At 57.8% G+C, this 16,769-nt stretch overlaps 8 protein-coding genes across 9 annotated transcripts; 5 read left to right on the plus strand and 3 right to left on the minus strand.

Annotated features, from left to right (window-relative positions):
- Window positions 1-996: 996 nt before the first annotated feature.
- SDRG_04680 (hypothetical protein) lies at window positions 997-1,959 on the plus strand (the record flags this gene model as incomplete). Its single annotated transcript, XM_008610359.1, has 1 exon — window positions 997-1,959. The coding sequence occupies one exon, from the start codon at window positions 997-999 to the stop codon at window positions 1,957-1,959; it is 963 nt and encodes a 320-aa protein (XP_008608581.1).
- Window positions 1,960-2,464: 505 nt separating this feature from the next.
- Window positions 2,465-4,349, plus strand: SDRG_04681 (hypothetical protein). The gene is made up of 4 exons (XM_008610360.1): window positions 2,465-2,637; window positions 2,685-2,817; window positions 2,862-3,093; window positions 3,145-4,349. Exons 1-4 carry the CDS (start codon window positions 2,518-2,520, stop codon window positions 4,313-4,315), a joined length of 1,656 nt encoding a protein of 551 aa, XP_008608582.1. The 5' UTR covers window positions 2,465-2,517; the 3' UTR covers window positions 4,316-4,349.
- A 277-nt stretch (window positions 4,350-4,626) lies between these two features.
- Window positions 4,627-6,165, plus strand: SDRG_04682 (hypothetical protein). The gene has a single exon (XM_008610361.1). It carries the CDS (start codon window positions 4,645-4,647, stop codon window positions 6,121-6,123), a length of 1,479 nt encoding a protein of 492 aa, XP_008608583.1. The 5' UTR covers window positions 4,627-4,644; the 3' UTR covers window positions 6,124-6,165.
- On the minus strand, window positions 6,127-6,777 carry SDRG_04683 (nucleoside diphosphate kinase B). Its single transcript, XM_008610362.1, has one exon. It carries the CDS (start codon window positions 6,715-6,717, stop codon window positions 6,268-6,270), a length of 450 nt encoding a protein of 149 aa, XP_008608584.1. The 5' UTR covers window positions 6,718-6,777; the 3' UTR covers window positions 6,127-6,267.
- A 725-nt stretch (window positions 6,778-7,502) lies between these two features.
- SDRG_04684 (hypothetical protein) lies at window positions 7,503-9,028 on the minus strand (the record flags this gene model as incomplete). Its single annotated transcript, XM_008610363.1, has 3 exons — window positions 7,503-7,932; window positions 7,979-8,413; window positions 8,459-9,028. 3 exons carry the CDS (start codon window positions 9,026-9,028, stop codon window positions 7,630-7,632), a joined length of 1,308 nt encoding a protein of 435 aa, XP_008608585.1. The 3' UTR covers window positions 7,503-7,629.
- An 854-nt stretch (window positions 9,029-9,882) lies between these two features.
- SDRG_04685 (hypothetical protein) lies at window positions 9,883-11,125 on the minus strand. The gene has a single exon (XM_008610364.1). The coding sequence runs from the start codon at window positions 11,078-11,080 to the stop codon at window positions 9,965-9,967; it is 1,116 nt and encodes a 371-aa protein (XP_008608586.1). The 5' UTR covers window positions 11,081-11,125; the 3' UTR covers window positions 9,883-9,964.
- A 1,214-nt stretch (window positions 11,126-12,339) lies between these two features.
- On the plus strand, window positions 12,340-14,109 carry SDRG_04686 (hypothetical protein). Its single transcript, XM_008610365.1, has one exon. It carries the CDS (start codon window positions 12,363-12,365, stop codon window positions 13,920-13,922), a length of 1,560 nt encoding a protein of 519 aa, XP_008608587.1. The 5' UTR covers window positions 12,340-12,362; the 3' UTR covers window positions 13,923-14,109.
- Window positions 14,110-14,524: 415 nt separating this feature from the next.
- SDRG_04687 lies at window positions 14,525-16,603 on the plus strand. 2 transcript variants are annotated; one of them, XM_008610366.1, is made up of 12 exons: window positions 14,525-14,574; window positions 14,626-14,734; window positions 14,782-14,917; window positions 14,970-15,031; window positions 15,078-15,235; window positions 15,282-15,397; window positions 15,490-15,720; window positions 15,768-15,899; window positions 15,956-16,043; window positions 16,096-16,191; window positions 16,235-16,360; window positions 16,415-16,603. In XM_008610366.1, exons 1-12 carry the CDS (start codon window positions 14,551-14,553, stop codon window positions 16,514-16,516), a joined length of 1,380 nt encoding a protein of 459 aa, XP_008608588.1. In that variant the 5' UTR covers window positions 14,525-14,550; the 3' UTR covers window positions 16,517-16,603. The 2 variants fall into 2 exon arrangements, with proteins under 2 accessions (XP_008608588.1, XP_008608589.1); XM_008610367.1 differs by having other exon boundaries at window positions 15,490-15,899.
- The last annotated feature ends 166 nt before the right edge of the window (window positions 16,604-16,769 follow it).

Here is a 16,769-nt window from a genome sequence, read left to right on the forward strand (position 1 = left end):
TCAGCGCGTCACGCTTCCGAGTCATCGCTTTCGTGGGACGTACGTAGGATCGGTGAACGCTGTCGCCATCTTGCAGTTGAGAATTCGGTAGTCTTGTGCTGGGTGACGAGCCCAATGCCGTTCGCAATGATGCTGCCGTAGTGCTTCAACGACCATCGTTGCGGATAGCAGCGACAGGCGCTGCAGACTTTCGTGAGATACCATACTAGGCGCTGCAGACTTTCGTGAGATACCATACTGCTAGCGATACCTAGGTGATAAAGGTCCGAAGCCTAAGTACAGTCTAGGTGGCTGTTGGCTATTGTCGTGGGTGGGCGGCTCGTGCCTCAGACTACCTCGGACCGCTTGTTGGGCTTGAATGGGTGGCGGTCATAAGCCGTCGTCATGGCTCACGTCTTGTAACTTGAAGGGTTTCACTTTCCATGACGTGGCGGGCTGTCGGATCACGGCGTGCGCCACACGACCATTCACCGCACAGAGCCACAAACACGATACGACAACGATCTGCGGTCACACTTCTCTGGCGAAAATTGCTTCATTGCCAATATATCTATTTCCTATCCAACTTTTGATCATAGGGATACGTTATGTTCGACGCAGGAGGACAACGCTTACCATTCTTGTCCTGCAATGTGCAAGGTTTCACGACATGGGCAAAATGCGAAAATGAATGCCGACGATCCCAGTTCTGTTGCGCCCAGTGTTGCGCCCGTTTGAAAGAATCGATCAAATGTATTTCGACGCCGGGCTTTGCGGCCGGTTGATTATTTCCGGATATTATCCGGAAAAACGATAATTATCAAGCGACACCGCGGGTTCCGTTGCCATCACTTGCCGGTTTACCGTACAGCCCCAACACATGCACTCCTCGATGTCCTGCTCTTTGCTCATCTGGCTTCAGCGCCTATTTTGTCACTGCCTCGCACGAGTCGCCGATTGGTTCCGGTGGGCGCTTGCCCGGATGCACTTGGCACTTGCCAAGCATTATTCAGCGCCATGCACCCCTCCCAAAAAAACCTTGACATAGTGGCCCTGCAGACGACTCCAGAAGCGCAGCGGTCAGCATGCCGGGTCTCCGCGGCGGACGTGGCTGCCGCTCTCCTTCGTCTCTGGAGCGAGTACGACGCATCCTCTAAAAAGCTACTTGTGCTGACCAACAACAAAGAAATCGGCGACGCCCCAGGGCCTGCCCGTGGTTTGTACCAGCTCCGAACGGCCCTACAGATTTTCCAGTCGCTCGCTCGCGACAGCGTGCAGCCAACGACCTTTTTCAATCAAGCGCGGAGAACCATTGAAATATACGTCGAAGTCTGCCCTCAGGCCAGCAGCAACGACATTGGCCAAGCCACGACGCTGGCCCTCAACAGTCAAGACGCATTTGAAAAGGCGGCCCGGGACGTCAATGCTTGGTGTTCTGAAGCGACTGCGTACCTCGGCTATGGGCGCGACGCCGTCGGCAGCACCGACGACTACGCTGCAGACGTCTCCCACGTCGTCCGAGCCATGTGCAAGAGCGGTGTTCGCGCGATGCAGTCAGTCGCGTTGACCTTTGAGAGCTGCACCCGCGATTTGAGCACTGTGTCTGCCATCTTCAATCAGCTCGCCGTGATGCACGAGCCGGCTACATCCTGTGCCATTCAAGTGCGATCCAGTCGCTCGTCGTCTTCCTACAGCTGCGATGCGGACACTGCATTGGCTGAGGCACTGCGTTTGCATGCGACGCGCGTCAATGCGGTGGTAGAGCGCGTGAATGCGGTGGTAGAGCGCGTGAAAGAGGCCCTTGATCAACTGCGCAAGACGCAAGTCATTGCCCTTCTCGACGCTTTTCTGAGGCACCCGATGGCCCTCGACCAACTGGACACGCGGACGCTGAACGCCATCCTTTTTGCCGTCGACGGCCTCGTCAATGAATGCCGCTTGTTTATGAACGACTACAATGGAGTCATTTACACGGAATAACTCGCGAATTCATTAACGTGTATGTAGTATCTTTGCGCCACGCTGTAGATATGTCTGTTGCATCAACATTCAGTAGTATTTGAATTAACGAAATTCTTTTTGAACGGTTCAAGATGTCTACGGATGAGCTGCCATCCTCGGCAGCATCTCGGTACCAACTAGATGAAGGCCATGAGACCGCCTTCTCACAACAGTTCCGCATGGACCCCAAGCAGATTGAATATGACTTGTGAGAATTCACAAATGATTATTCCCTATCGACTAACTTGAACGGTATGAGTATGAATGCGAGAGAGCATCAACGTTCGTTCCAAATCCAAGAGGGCGAGTTTCGATCCATCTAAAAATAGATCACGCTGTGATTGGCTTCTTTTGGACCAATCCGTGCGCATGCGTGGTTGCACATACAAACATCAAGTAAACGCATCCAGCGATGGCATACCGATCGCTGATTGGGTACAGCGAGCTGAGAATCAAGCTTGGTTTTTGTATGGAAACGTGGCGGCGAGATACGAGATAAATTTGGAGTTGCCATTTCATTCTCGTTGACGAAGGCTCATGGCCAGCCCGCTGGCAGCGGTCGTCCACGGCCTCCTCGCGGCAGGAACCTGCGTCCTCCTCTACTTTGCGCTCAAGTATGCCAAGAAGTACTACTTCATGGTGGCCTTCCTCTTGCCGGTACGACGCGCTGCCTCGCGCTCGTCCTCTTCATGTCTCGGACGTAGCCGTTTGTGAGCTTTTGCATGATCTACGAAAACATTGTGCGCGCCGCGACCAACCTCGACGGCGCCGATGCCAGCGACGGCGGCGACTTTGACAAGAGCCTCACGAGCGTCCAAGTGATGCTCGCACTCCAAGGTACGCGCCATATGGAGGCTACCATCATCGACATGGCTGCGTAGCGTGCATCATTCCGTTCATGCTGCTCATTTGCTTCGAGGTCACGTACCTCGTGCATAAGAACAAGAGCGTCAATTTTTGTGGCATCTCGTTCGAGTCGGGCCACCGCGCGAACCGCAACAACTTCAAAACGACCTTTCTGCGCTTCGCCGTCTGGCTCGTCGGTCTCTCGCTCTTGCTCATCAACCTCTACGTGTACTACAGCTATTTCCAGGACATTACGTTTCAGGAAGGGTGCGTTGCGTCGCCCGTCGTCGATCGATCGGACGTGAGCATGTTCATTAGGAGCTATTTTATCAACGGCGACGGGACCGTGGCCACGGTGCTGACGCAAATTCCGGCCTACGTGCTCGTGATCCTCTCGCTCTACATGGGTCTCCGCCTCTGGAACTATGGCTGCAACTACGCCTTTGTGATCCATGCCACGTGCTTCAACCCGTGGATCTGGATGGTCGTCGGGGCGGTCGCGCTCGCCGTCGGGTACATCATCCCCGGCACACTCTTTGCCATCACGTCCAACATTGGCGAGTTCATCATGCTCGCGGCCATCATCCGCATGTTCAAAGAGGTGCACCACGACCTGCAGGTCGCCGACGAGTTTGGCCGCACCATGGACCGGTCCTTGCCGTCCGCCATGATCGTCGTACCGCGCGACAACATGGCCAACAGCCACGCGACCATCTCGACGCCGATCTCGTCGTACGCACCGATGACGTCGCCGCCCAGCACAAGCGCCGCGAGGTCCGACGACGACGACTCGGACGGCGCGCGGCTGACCGATGCCAACACAAACGCGTATTTTTCCAGCATTCTGGCGCGCACCAAAGGCGATCAATTGCGCTGGGACGTCCCGCCGCCAAGCATTGCGCTCGAGCCCGTCCGGCTCCGAAAGCCGCAGCTGACGTCGCCGCCGAGCGACCACAGCACAAGTACGCCAAAGCCCGTGCCAGCGTTCAACGCCTCATTCCCGCCCGTGCTCGAGGCCAACGACAACGACGCGTGGGTGATACTGGCCGACGAGACGCCTCGCCCGGACTTTGATGCGAGCGCATGGGCCATGGACCCGCCGCGGTCGCGCCGCGAGAGCTACACGGCCAGCGAGACGCGCACGGCCGACGACGAACAGGCGGGCGTTGACGCCGACGAGGCGTTCCAAACCGCAGAAATGCATGCGCCCGACGAGCGCTCCATCGCGTCGGACGCGCCCACCGAGTCGTCCGAGACGCCACTTCACAGCGCGATGCAGGCGATGGCATCCAGCTTCTCCGAAATGCCACCAATGCGTCAACGGGATTACGCCGCCGACGACGACATGGACGTCGACTGGATGCAACAGCTCGGCGCGTCCTTGGACTTTGACGACGATGAGGGTGTTCATGCGGCACTGGACGACATCCCGCTGAATACGCCGCCGCCGCTCGTAGTCTCCATAGACAACGACCACGCAGCGCTCTAAGAATCAATCGAAGCATCTGATAACTTATCCGAGATTGCACTTCCTGTCTCGTTGGCTGCACTAGGCGAACGCGGTGGCCTTGGGCCTCGTTGGCTGCTCGTACCAGGCGGCCTAGGGCTACGGCCGCGGCAAAGACACGGTCGGCGCAGGGGCTCATGGCCATGTTGGGTGTGTTGGGTCGCAGCGCGACGAGGCGGCGGCTTCGAATTTCCAAGATCGTTGCCGTCTGGTGGCAAATTCGAAGGTGTTTAAAACACTCTGTTGCAAATATGCATACAAACACCAAGATGTTGTGGCAATTTCGAACCAACAGTCCTTCGAAAAACGAGATGGCGTCCACCCAAGCGGCCAAGCGCAAGGCCGACGCGATGCTCATGAAGGCGACGACCGCCGACCGCGACATGGACCGCCTCCACCAGCGCGATGTCACGCTCTGCAATGAGTTTGGCTGGACCAAGCTCACGACGACGGGCGCCTTCTGCACGATCTGCTCGCGCATCGTCGTCCCGCGCGGGTCGGGCTTCCGCGAGTACTTTTACCACGAAGAGACCGCAATGCACAAGAAGAACGTCACGGCGACCAGCGACCTCTCGCGCGCGATCGAGGACGAGCATAGCACGTCGACGCGCCGCTCGAGCCGCCTCAAGGACAAGCCGCTCATGCCGCCGATGATCGACATGGACAGCAGCGCCGACGAAGCGGCTGCGCCCAAGACGCGCCGCAGCACCTCGGCGTCCACGACGACGACAACGACGACGGCGACCATGGCCAAGGCCCACTCGAAGCCAGAGCTCATGGTCTATGATGACAGCAGCGACGACAGCGACAGTGGCCCTGTATCGGCGAATACTGCCAAGGTGCTCCAGACGCCGCCGTTGGCCCCGCGCGCGACGACCAACGAGAGTCCGTCGCAGCTGCGCCTCTTGACGCTCAAGAAACAAGCGTCGTCCAGCGCGACCAAGGCGCTGAAGAAGACGCCGACCAAGATGATGTTCAAACCAACGCCCACAAAGTCGTTCAAGCCCACGCCCACAAAGTCGACCAAGCCGACCAAGTCGTCGTCGACGCATGTCAACCACGTGGAAGAAGACGGGCGCCCGTCGTCGTCGAAGAAGGCGCTGCGTGACAAGAAAGTCGGCCCCAAGCAGCCCAGCACCAAGCTTGTCAAGCCACCAAAGGCCACGCCTGCCAGCGACGACAGCTCCGAGGCCGACGAACCCATGATGGAGCAAGATCATCACGTGAATCATGTCGAAGAAGACGTGCAGTCGGCGCCTGAAGAGGCACGCGCGCTCGCAACGAACGCCGGCCTCAATAGCCCGGCGGCCACGGTCACGGCCAGCGAAGGCTACCCAGAGCCGGACGACGTCGCAGCGCCATCGAGCCCCTCAGCGATGACCATTCCATGCACAGAGCCACAACACACAGAAGACGATGCAGAAGAAGTAAATAGCACCAAGTCCATCGCGCGCCCCAAGAAGATCCGCAAGGTCCATAACGGGCTTCGGTCGCCGCCGCTGACCATGCTGCAGTACGACACGCCAGCGACGACGAGCGAAGACACGAGCGGCGACGACGATGCGCTCGAGGTAGCGCCGATGCCATCGCCGACGCCGACCGAGATGGCCATGCCGCCGCCGCCGTCGGCGTGCCTCACGTGCATGGCCCGCTGCGACGCCGACGAGTCGGTCCAGCGCGTGCTCTCGGCGCTGCACAAGCAGACGAGCGCGCTGCAGGAGCAGCTCGATAGCATTCGCATGTTGCTGCAGTTGGCCATGTCCCAGCACAACGTGTCGCATCATGTTTAATACTATGTCGTCGTCTCGTGCGTCCATGTCCTGCAAGCTCTACTATATGTGTGCCGGAGGCAAGAGGGAATATACGAGGACAAGGTACGTGGGTGCATTGAATCGGCGAAGATCCGATGCTCAACGATGAGTCGGGACGACCATTTAGTTTTCGTAGACCCAGGCGTTGCGCGAGGGGCTCCACTCGCAGACGCCTTCGGGGAACCAGAGGGCAATCTCGTGTTCGGCCGACTCGACGGCGTCCGAGCCGTGGCAGATGTTGCGGCCGACTTCGATGGCAAAGTCACCGCGGATCGTGCCGGGGGCCGACTCGGACGGCTTGGTGGCGCCGAGCATCTTGCGGCCCTCCTTGACGGCGTTGGCACCGCCCCAGACCATGGCCACGACCGGGCCCGAGTTCATGTACTCGATGAGGCCGTTGAAGAAGCCCTTGCCGGCGAGGTCGGCGTAGTGGGCCTCGAGGTGCTCCTTGCCCGGGCGGACGAGCTTCATGGCGAGGAGCTGGAAGCCCTTGGCCTCGAAGCGCTTGATGATCTCGCCCACGAGGTTGCGCTGGACGCCGTCCGGCTTGATCATGATGTACGTGCGTTCCATGGTGCGATTACTACGAGGCAAATTCCAAAGTGAGCAGTGGTGACGAAACTTCCAGCGACCAATTTATTTTATTCCTACAAATTCCAAGATGTCGAGGATCATAAATACCAGATTCTCGTCCAGTCAACTCGAATCTTCCTGCGACACACGTGGGAAACGCCGAAAATGCACGTGAAAAAGAAAACCATCTTGATGTTTGTATATTGTGGGAAGTGGAAGGTTCGAGATGCCATCATTTTTCACCGTGATATGACGTGGCAGCATGAGCGCGCAGCAGTCGCCAGAGAAGAGGATCGACGGACGTAATGGACAGGAGGCGGCGAGGAAGGCGGCGAGGACGACATCTAGAAGGGCGAGCGACGGCATGTCGCTGCGGTACGCGCTGCTTGGACGTCTAGTGCTGCAGGTCGACACAAGCGGAGGACGGCTACTCATCAAGGTCACATAGATACGGTATCTGGGCGAACGTGTGGCGTCAGTCAGGGGCGTGCGCAGGCTACTCGTACTCGTGCCACGAGCACTCGAGGACAAGCCAGAGAGCTAAGCCAGAGCCTATGCGCATGCTCACTTCGGCGCCCGTCCACGCCGTCGCGCCACTGGAATCGAAAGTCATTGGGCATCATTTTCGTGGGCGTCCGCTGCGGCATCGGCGCCTGCATCGGCCTTTGTCCTCAACGGGCTCAGGGCATGCGTCAAGCCGACCTTGACGACGCACGCTTTCGCCAGAGCCATCAACTGCACAAAGCGAGCGTCAACACGTCGAGTCGCTTTGCATCGTAGTAGGGGCCCGTCGGGGTTGTAGGGTGGGCTCATATTTCGAGTACCCCAGCATGCTCGTGCTAAAGCCCACAACACTCAGATCTCGAACGACGTCAAAGTGTTCTTATGCAAAGAAGGACGACGACGACGTGCTCAATGCCCAGCGACCGAGTCGATCAAGACGGGGTACCCCGAGTCGAGCGGCACGTCTGGCGACAAGATGCTTTGGCAGATCACGGGGATGTCGGTCTGCACATCGAGGTAGTCGGCGAGGAACACGAGAAGCTGGAAGTCCTTGAGGCGGTCCACGTACGCGCCGCCTTTGCGCAGCGCGTTCTTGAGCGTCTGCCGCGTGCGGTAGCTGCCCTCGCGGTGCAGCGGCGGAAAGTCGGACGAGAGACCCGACGTGTGGTTGGACACGGGCACGACGCACAGGAAAAAGTTGTTGTCGACCTCCTAGGTTGCATCCAATGTTGGATTCGCATCGTCCAATGGCGCGTACCTTGGCGGCCTTCATCTCGACCATGGCCGTGAATGTGTCGTGGATCGCGCAGGTCGCGGGGTTGGCCTCGTCCTCGAGGAGCGCGCCGGCCGAGAACATGTCGAGGCACTGGTCGCTGACCTGGAAAGCCTCGAACGACGCTTGGCCCTCCTTGTCCAGCGTCACCTTGACCGTCACGAACGGTGTTTTCGGGCCGCCCGCGTCGAGCTGGAGCTGCGCGGCGAGGAGGATTTCGCGACTGGAAAAGTGGAATGTCTCGTCTTCGCGGGGCGGGTGGGAGAAGATCCAGCCGACTTTGGACCACCCGAGCGCTGCCGCGACGGCGTCGACCTTGTCCGCATGCGGGTCGTCGTGCACCTCGAACCCATATGGATCGCCCGTCTGCGGCGGCTCGTAGATGCACTCGACGATTACCGTGGGCAGCGCATCTTCGTCCTAGCGCCGACGTCAACTACACGCAAAGCAGGAGAAGGACAGTACCGTGGACGTGGGCGGCTCGACGCGGCCGTAGAGCCAGCCGCAGCGCGACTGCTGGAACGCAAACTGGCGCAAATACGCTTGGAAGCTGTTGCACGACGCGCCGTCGAGGAGGACCTTCTCGAGGTACGGCTTCTTTTGCGCCTTGATTTTGAACTCAAACTGCGAGTCCATCTCCATAAACTCCGAGAGCGTCCAGTGCATCTTCATGTCCCGGAGCGACTTCATGCCCGGGCGGAAGCCCGTCTTCTCAAGACGCGTGTCGTACGCCGCATGCGTGAGCGTGCCATCGGCGTTGATCGTGCGCTGGACGGCGCCGCCCGCGTTCGTCGTAGCAATCGCCTCGCCGTCAAAGTCCAGGTAGAGCATGTCGCCGTGGCCGACCTGCAGCGCCCGCATGGTCATGGCGTCCGCCAGCACGGACGACTGCTTCGGGTCCGAGCTAATGACCTGCCGGTCGACCGAGAGTGCATGCTCCTTCTGCACCCAGCGCTTGATGTCGCCGACCGTCGACGCCGCCGAGAGGTCGGGCACGCGCCACGTCCCAGCCTTCGACCGCAAACGGATCAACATCACAAAATGGCCCCGACCGGCGTCGAAGTCGCTTTTAACGCGTTTAAACCTACCTCGGGCAAGCCACCGCCCGACCCAAGAACCGTTCTGTACCTCATCACGATAGTAAGTCGCTCCTACCCTACACAAGTACCAACGGGATCGTACGCTAGCACGTCCTCGTGCTGTCGAGTAGGAGCAAGGGTCGAGGCAACGGGACCTATGGTGGTAGCCAGGACACGTTTAAATGTTTAACGCGTTTGTCCGGAAAAGGAAGAGAATACACGGATAAACAGGAGTGTTGGTGGATCGCACTGCATCCGGCAAGTCGCGGCAACCGAGTCGTTGATCGTTTCTATAGTCTCTGTGGTTTACATACGGTCCACAACATGACGCAAGCTAGTGTACACGCACCTCGCCGAGGTGGCAGACCACGCCGACCAAAACGCTCACCAGTCGCTTCGCTCCGAGCCTAAATATTTGCCTTGACCATGAGGTGACCACCAAGTACCTCGGTCAGCACCGTCCAGAAGCTGCTTGTTCGGCGCTATGACATACGCGGCTTGGGGGTGGCTTTGGTGCCACCAGCAGCTAGATCGTATGCAAATTTTGACATGCGATGACGCTTCCCAGTCAGCGGTAATGCACGTCCAATGACCTGGAGACGTCGCAGATCTGGCACTCGCAAAGATAGTCTTGGTCGGCGAGGGAGAGGATGTCTGCAAATGAAAGGAAACTGATGGCCGAGCTGGCCTACAAGCAATCTGGATCTGGATAAAGATTCGGCTTCGGGCTATGTGGCGATCTTTCGCGGTAGAAGAACAAAGAGAATTGGGTCCATAGCAACCTGTGTCATAACGCCAGCAATTTATGATGATCAATGTATTGCCATTTTTATACAGACGGAAGATTCCACCGATACAGAAAGAGCTTGCAAGCACACGTCCTCCTACACCTTTAGCACGCCGGCTTGGTCGTCGGCGCGACCGTGGGCGCGGCGGTGAGCTTGGGGTAGACGGGCAGCTCGGCGATTTGGCACACGCCGTTGCCGCCGGCACCGCGACGGACGCGGGCGTAACCCATCTCACCCCACTTGGCACCCCACGAGTTGCGCACCTTCCAGTAGTTGGTCTTGCCCTCGGTGCCATAGCCGACGACGAGCACCGAGTGGTCGGACGGGGACCCGGGGCACGACGTAATGACACCGGACGCGTAATGCTGCCAAATGTCATTGGTCGCCTCGACCATTGAAGCCACGGGTTGCTTGGCGACGACCGTCTCGAGCTTGGGCTCGCCCGACGCCCACGCGTGGCCGTCGATCGCGAGCTTTTGCTTCCGGCAGCTGGTCTGGCACGCGTTGTTCTTGCCGTCGGCGCCCGAAATGTACGGGTAATCTTGCGCGAGGCAGATACCCGTCTTGGTGATCCAGTCGATCGCCGTGTACTCGATGCCGCCGCGGCAGCCTTCGTCGAGTTCGTCGCGGTCGCAGCTCACAATGTCTTGCTCCGAGACGTCAATCGGCGACCCGGTTACGATGCAGTGCGCCGTCTCGACAGCCGCCGTCGTCGCAAAGACCCACGACGACGAGCACTTGCCCTGGTCGCCAACCGCGCCCATGCAGTTGGTCGTCGACCAGTCCACCGTGCCGTTGGCCGCACCGACGCCGCGGTCGACCGCCGACGCTTCGGCGGCGTCCATTTTCAACAAGCCCGCCGTGTAGGACCGAAGGACGTAGTCGCGAAACTCCTTGGGCGTATGAAGAGCGAAGCGGCCGATCGCGAAGGTTGCTTCCGGCTGCGTCTTGGCCACGGCCGCGATCGCGGTCTTGCCGGCTTGAAGGCGCGCGAGGAGGTCGTTCGTGTTGGTCGGGTCGACGCCCTTGGGGAGGTACGACGGGCCAAAGTCCTTGTTCCACTGCGTGAGCTGCGCGAGAAGCGTGTCGTCGGCCGCGAGCACACTCGAGGCGACAAGGGTCGTGGCGAAGGCAAAGCGATGCATGCTGGACGTGGCGAGTTGGGAAATGGCGTGCATTTGATCGCTTGCAATACTCTTGTCTGAGTAAATCTTACCCATGTTGCCGTCCACGTCCTACGGTGGGTTCTCAGACGGTGCTCATCCTATCGAGGCATTATCAGCTCAAGGTTGGATATGCACCGTGGTTCAAAAGCTGCAAAGGGGACTATGGTACAACTACTGAACGGGTACTCTAACGGTGGCATCGTCCTGATCCGTAGAGATGGTGGCGTCCGATCAACACCGGTCCCGGTACCGACGCAGGATCGCAACACCATGTAGCACACTACTCCTACAACAGTTTCTCGAAACACTTGAGGCTGGTTTGCTAAACACTCCAGGCAAGAATATAATATAGCAAGAATGTCGTAGCACGCGCGCTGTGACCCCCTTGCATCGTGGTGCATGGTCATTGGGCTGCGACTTGGGTGCTTGGGTCTCACCTTCTGAGATGATCGTTTTCAAATCAGGCTCGAGTCCAACCAGGCTCATGGTTTACACCCAGCGCGTTGCGACAGATGTTGTCCTGCTCAGAGATGCTAAAGATTCGATGTGAGACTCGCGAAATGGGGGCACATGGTTCTTGTGCAGTCGAACTTCGCGGAGGTTCAGGAGGTTTTCCAACACTGGTGCTCCTACGATGCACTCGTACTACTGCCAACTATGGTGGCTTGCGAGTGTGGATTTTGTAGTAATGCGTTAGAGTGTGGAAAAATGGTTGATGCGTGGCCTGTAAGTGTGGAAAGTACTAGAGTAAAAATAAAAAATAAAGCAAATGACTTCTCATAACACCAGCGTCCGCTCACACCGTCTTGGAATAGCAACGGTGGACGTTCATCAAGAGCCAGCAACTCAAAACTCAATTCGAGTTTCTGGCCGACATCCCGAGTCAACGGACGTGGTCACATACGATCATCAAAGTCATTTGTGATGTCAACTTTGAAAACAAAGTAGAACAGAGCCAATACTAAAGAATTTGATCCTGTATAAGTACGGTCTTACTATTTTCTACCGTAAATTTCACGTTGCTACGTAACAAATCGCGCGATTCCTTGCGTAGATTTCGTTGCACCTCGTTGAAAGGCAAATGAGATGGCGTGATTTCTGCATGGCGCGTAGTAATCCGCATAAAACCAGCTGGTTCCGCATAATTTAGCGTATATTTACGGTAAATTTCGAATTGGAGCGTCATTCTCAAGATTCACACTATCAATTGTTCCATTTTTGTAGTGTACGTACTACCTTGAATAGTCTGCGCTTCAAAACAAGGATCAAATCCCGAAACAAATGGCTCTAAATAGGCTTCTCATTACTGGTTACGGCAATCTCAACAACAAGTGCCATGGCCGAGCCAGCGGCGAAGCGGGCTGAGCAGACGTCTCTCGCGTGGTACGACACGCCCGTCGTCGTGCTCGTCCTACAGTGTATACCGGCGTTCGTGGACGCCGTTGCGTTGCTCGAGGCGCTGCCACCAAGTTCCCAAACCACGTCGGGCTCGGCGCTCGTCGCCCTGCACCGCCAACATGGCCTCCCGGGTCACCACCTCTGGCCCGTACTAGAGCTCGACAAGATTCCGCACGCGCTTATGAACCTTGCAGTATCCGCGCTGCCGATGGTGCCCACTCTATGCGTCTCAAGAGTGCAGGGCGACGACATCGTTGGTTCGGTCCACGTGTCTTTGGTAACGGCCACGATGGCAGGCTCGGACCTCGTCCGTTCGCACGTTCTTTCCGACCAGTGTTGCTCGCTGGCTACCTTTGTTGAGCGCTACGGCCATGCGATCGTGCGCATCGCCTTGAACGTGCGCGGCGACGCGGCAACTGGAGCAGTGGCCTCGGCGCTTCAGCACTGCACCCGACCGCGTCAGCTGTCGCTCGAACTGTCGGTCGACGCCGTGTCAAGCATAGCGCCGCTGCTTGCATCTATTGCAACGCATGCGCTAGGCGCCTTGTCGCTTTGCATCGAGCGCCCAAGTGATGACGACGATGACGACGACGATGGCATTCCTGCTGTGCTGTGTCCACCGATGCTGCTGTCGTGGCTGGCGCTGCCGGTCGCATCGTCTTTGCGACTTGTCAATGTGACGTTTACCAATCCCGGGTCTCTCCGCCAAGCGCTATGCGGCCTGCACAACCTCGAGCTCGTGCGTGTCCACGACCTTCTGGTCGACGCGAGTGACGCGCCGCGCTTGTCGGCGCTACAGTCGCTCGTCGCCACAAACGTCCGGCTGCCCAGCGTACACGGGTTGCTTTGTCAGCTCAGTGCGAAGACGCTCACGCACCTCGATCTCGACGGTCCTTTGGACTGGTCGCCGCTGCTCGCTGCGCTCAAGCACCTCGTTGCGCTTCACCTCCACGGCGGGACCATGACCGCTCTTGGGCAAGTTGACGTTGCACGCGTACCGCAGCTGCAAACAGTGAAGCTCTCTCGAGTCCACGTGCCCGACAAGGACGCGCCTATCCTCGTTGCGTGGCTCGATACCGCAGAGGCGCTGCGGGAGCTGCACTGGACGCACAGCGCTCTCGCGATGCACGGCCCGGTGGCCGTGGCCCATGCACTGCCTCGCTGGTTGCGACTCGGCCTGCAGACGCTGACGCTCGCCAACAATTTTATCAGCGACGACGCGGCGCTTGTTCTGTCGATGGCGATTGCCAAGGGCGGCAACACCACCGACGTCGCTTTGGACTTGAGTGCCAACGTGTTCAAACTCCCGGGTCTCCGCGCGCTTCTTTTAGCGCTGAGTGCCAGCGTCAAGCTGTCGATCCGACTCGACGGGCTCCAGCTCATGCGTCGGCACCTCGAGGAGCTTGGTGCCTTCGCTGCCGCCCATGGGGTGCAGTGCGACGCGGTGACGCAAGTGTATACCCCGCCTCCTGCCGACAAGACACGATGGCGGCTCTGATCGAGTCCGTGTCAGTCGTCGATCCACCGCTAGCGTACTAGTAGGTGCTTCCCAGTAGCAAGTGCCAACTGCAGTATTGCCATCGGCCACTGATACATAGCAAGGTAGAGCCAAGGGTCAATAAGCGGTTTAATGCCCCTTAACTAATGGCCAGAAAGAAATAAAGTGTTGACAGTTTGTTGTACAACCCAACGATATCTTTTGCACGCCAAATGCAAACTTTCAAAAATCTAAGAATCCAAAATCCAAAAATCCAAAATTCAAGAATCCGAAAATCCAAATCCCAATAATCTAGGACGACGCCATATAATGTAAATTTCGACAATGCTTTATGACACTTGCGACGTTGTGGTTTGCAAGGCGAACGCACCTCGCAAAGCAGCTTGGTCTTTTTGACTCGGACGTCCTGCGCTGTCCAACGGAGAGTGCATGCGACGACCAACACTCTGATACCGCGATACCTCTCTCAAACGAATACCCTCTATCATTGAATGTTCTTTTTCCAGTGAGGCGTGTGAAATGCCTCTATAAATACATATATTTGCACATTCAATATATGGGACAAAGCCTCGGGCGCAAGGCCGCTGAAACTCCACAAGCCAATTCGCAGCCAAGCCGACGCAGCAGCATGGACAACAAGTTCATCCCGCAGGTACTTGGCCGCCGCCTCTCGCCGCCCGCCCATGACGCATGGCTCAACTAGGCCATCGCGCTCGTGACGCAGGCGATCCAGGAAGACACCAACAAGAACTACGAAGCTGCGTTCAAGCTCTACAAGCAGTCGCTCGAGCACTTTATGATCGGCGTCAAATGTACGACGACGATGCGCAATGGGCATGACGTCATCTTCGTCATGTAGATGAGAAGAACCCGACGTCCAAAGAGATCATCATGAAGCGCGTCGAGGGCTACATGTCCCGCGCCGAACAGCTGCGCGAGATGCTCGAGGGCGCGTCCAAGCCCAAGGTCGTGCCCGCGGGCGGCGTCGCTGAAAAGTACCATCTGCACACGCTGCATCAACCCATGACGTTAACGCCTCGCCGCTAGGGAAAAGGATGACGAAGAGAATGAAGATGCCGAAAAGAACAAGCTGCGGGGCGCTTTGGCCTGTACGACGTCCCCTCGTAGCATACCAAGGCTCATGGGTGGACGTAGCTGCCGTCGTCTCGGAGAAGCCCAACGTCAAGTGGGATGACGTCGCCGGTCTCGAAGCCGCAAAAGAAGCGCTCAAGGAAGCCGTGATCCTTCCGGCGCGCTTCCCGCAGCTCTTTACCGGAAAGCGCCGGCCATGGAAGGGGATTCTTCTCTACGGCGTACGCCCATATTCGCATTGCCATGGTCTCATCCTGATGCATGTAGCCGCCGGGTACCGGTAAGTCGTACTTGGCCAAAGCCGTGGCGACCGAGGCCGACTCGACCTTCTTCTCCGTCTCGTCGTCCGACCTCGTTTCCAAATGGCAAGGCGAGAGCGAGCGGTACGACTGCTCTCAACTCTTGCCTCTTGTATCTCTTATTTCGATTTTGCACGATTGAATGAGGCAACTCAAACGCCAATTTTCCTGATTAGATTGGTGAAAAACCTCTTTGAGATGGCGCGGGAGAAGAAACCTTCGATCATTTTCATCGATGAGATCGACTCGCTATGCTCGAACCGGTCAGAAGGCGAGAGCGACTCGACACGACGCATCAAGACCGAGTTCCTGGTGCAAATGCAAGGCGTCGGCCACTCGCACGACGGCATCCTCGTCCTCGGCGCCACCAACGTCCCGTGGGAGCTCGACCCGGCCATGCGCCGCCGGTATGACTCTTGCATCACTCCCACCAGCCTTCTTATCCTCGTCTTAGTTTTGAGAAGCGAATTTACATTCCGCTCCCCGAAGTCGAAGCGCGCAAGGTCATGCTCAAGATCCACCTTGGCGACACGCCCAACACGCTCTCGGACGACGACTTTACCTACCTCGCTTCCCAAGCCGAAGGGTAATTTCTACTTATACATCATGGCGGACAAGGGCACTCATATATGTCTACAATAGCACGTCCGGCTCGGATATCTCGGTGCTCGTGCGTGAGGCTCTCATGGAGCCGCTGCGTCTCTGCCAGCAAGCGCAATTTTTCATGCGGGTCATTGCAGCGCTAGAGTCATATGGACGGTCGCTCACAGGTAGATGCTTAGTGCGACGACAAGTGCCACCCCAACCGCAACGGGGCCTTCTTGACACCGTGTCCTGACGACCCGCCGTGCCCGTACTGCCACATGAAGCTCTCTTCGGTATCTATGACTTGGCTCTGCCCAACTCGAACGCCTTGAATAGTGTGGGAGCGCGTGCCAGGGCTGCAAGACGCCGTGCGGGCGCTGCGGCGCTTACCGCATGCGCCTCTACGATTTGCCGGAGCGCGGCTTCCGCGACGACCAGCTCAAGCCGCCCATGGTGTCCATGGTACGACGACATGACACTAATTTCCAGCATGTGACAGCAAATGGGGTTTTGTAGCGCGATTTCAAAAAGGTGTTGGAGCACTCGATCTCGAGCGTTGCGCCCGAAGAACTCAACCAGTTTGTCAAGTGGACGACCGAGTTTGGCCAAGAAGGCTAGCTGCTGCTGCTTGTCGTTGCTGTGTCAGCTGGCCTTTTTCACGTACCTAACCTTTTCCACTAACCTAACCTACCCCTTGCCGCAAAATTATGTGACGTCCTGGGAACACAACAGTACTAGTACGCTGGAGCGGTGGCTGCCCGTGTCTCGAGCGCCTTCATGTCGGTCTTGGCATTGGTCTCTTGCGTCTACAGCGCCATGAGGTTCGCCGTCTCCTCCTCGAGCTTTGTCTTGGCCTCTGCGAGCGCCGACT

This window comes from Saprolegnia diclina (genome assembly GCF_000281045.1).
Source record: "Saprolegnia diclina VS20 unplaced genomic scaffold supercont1.11, whole genome shotgun sequence".
Lineage (NCBI taxonomy): Eukaryota > Oomycota > Saprolegniomycetes > Saprolegniales > Saprolegniaceae > Saprolegnia > Saprolegnia diclina.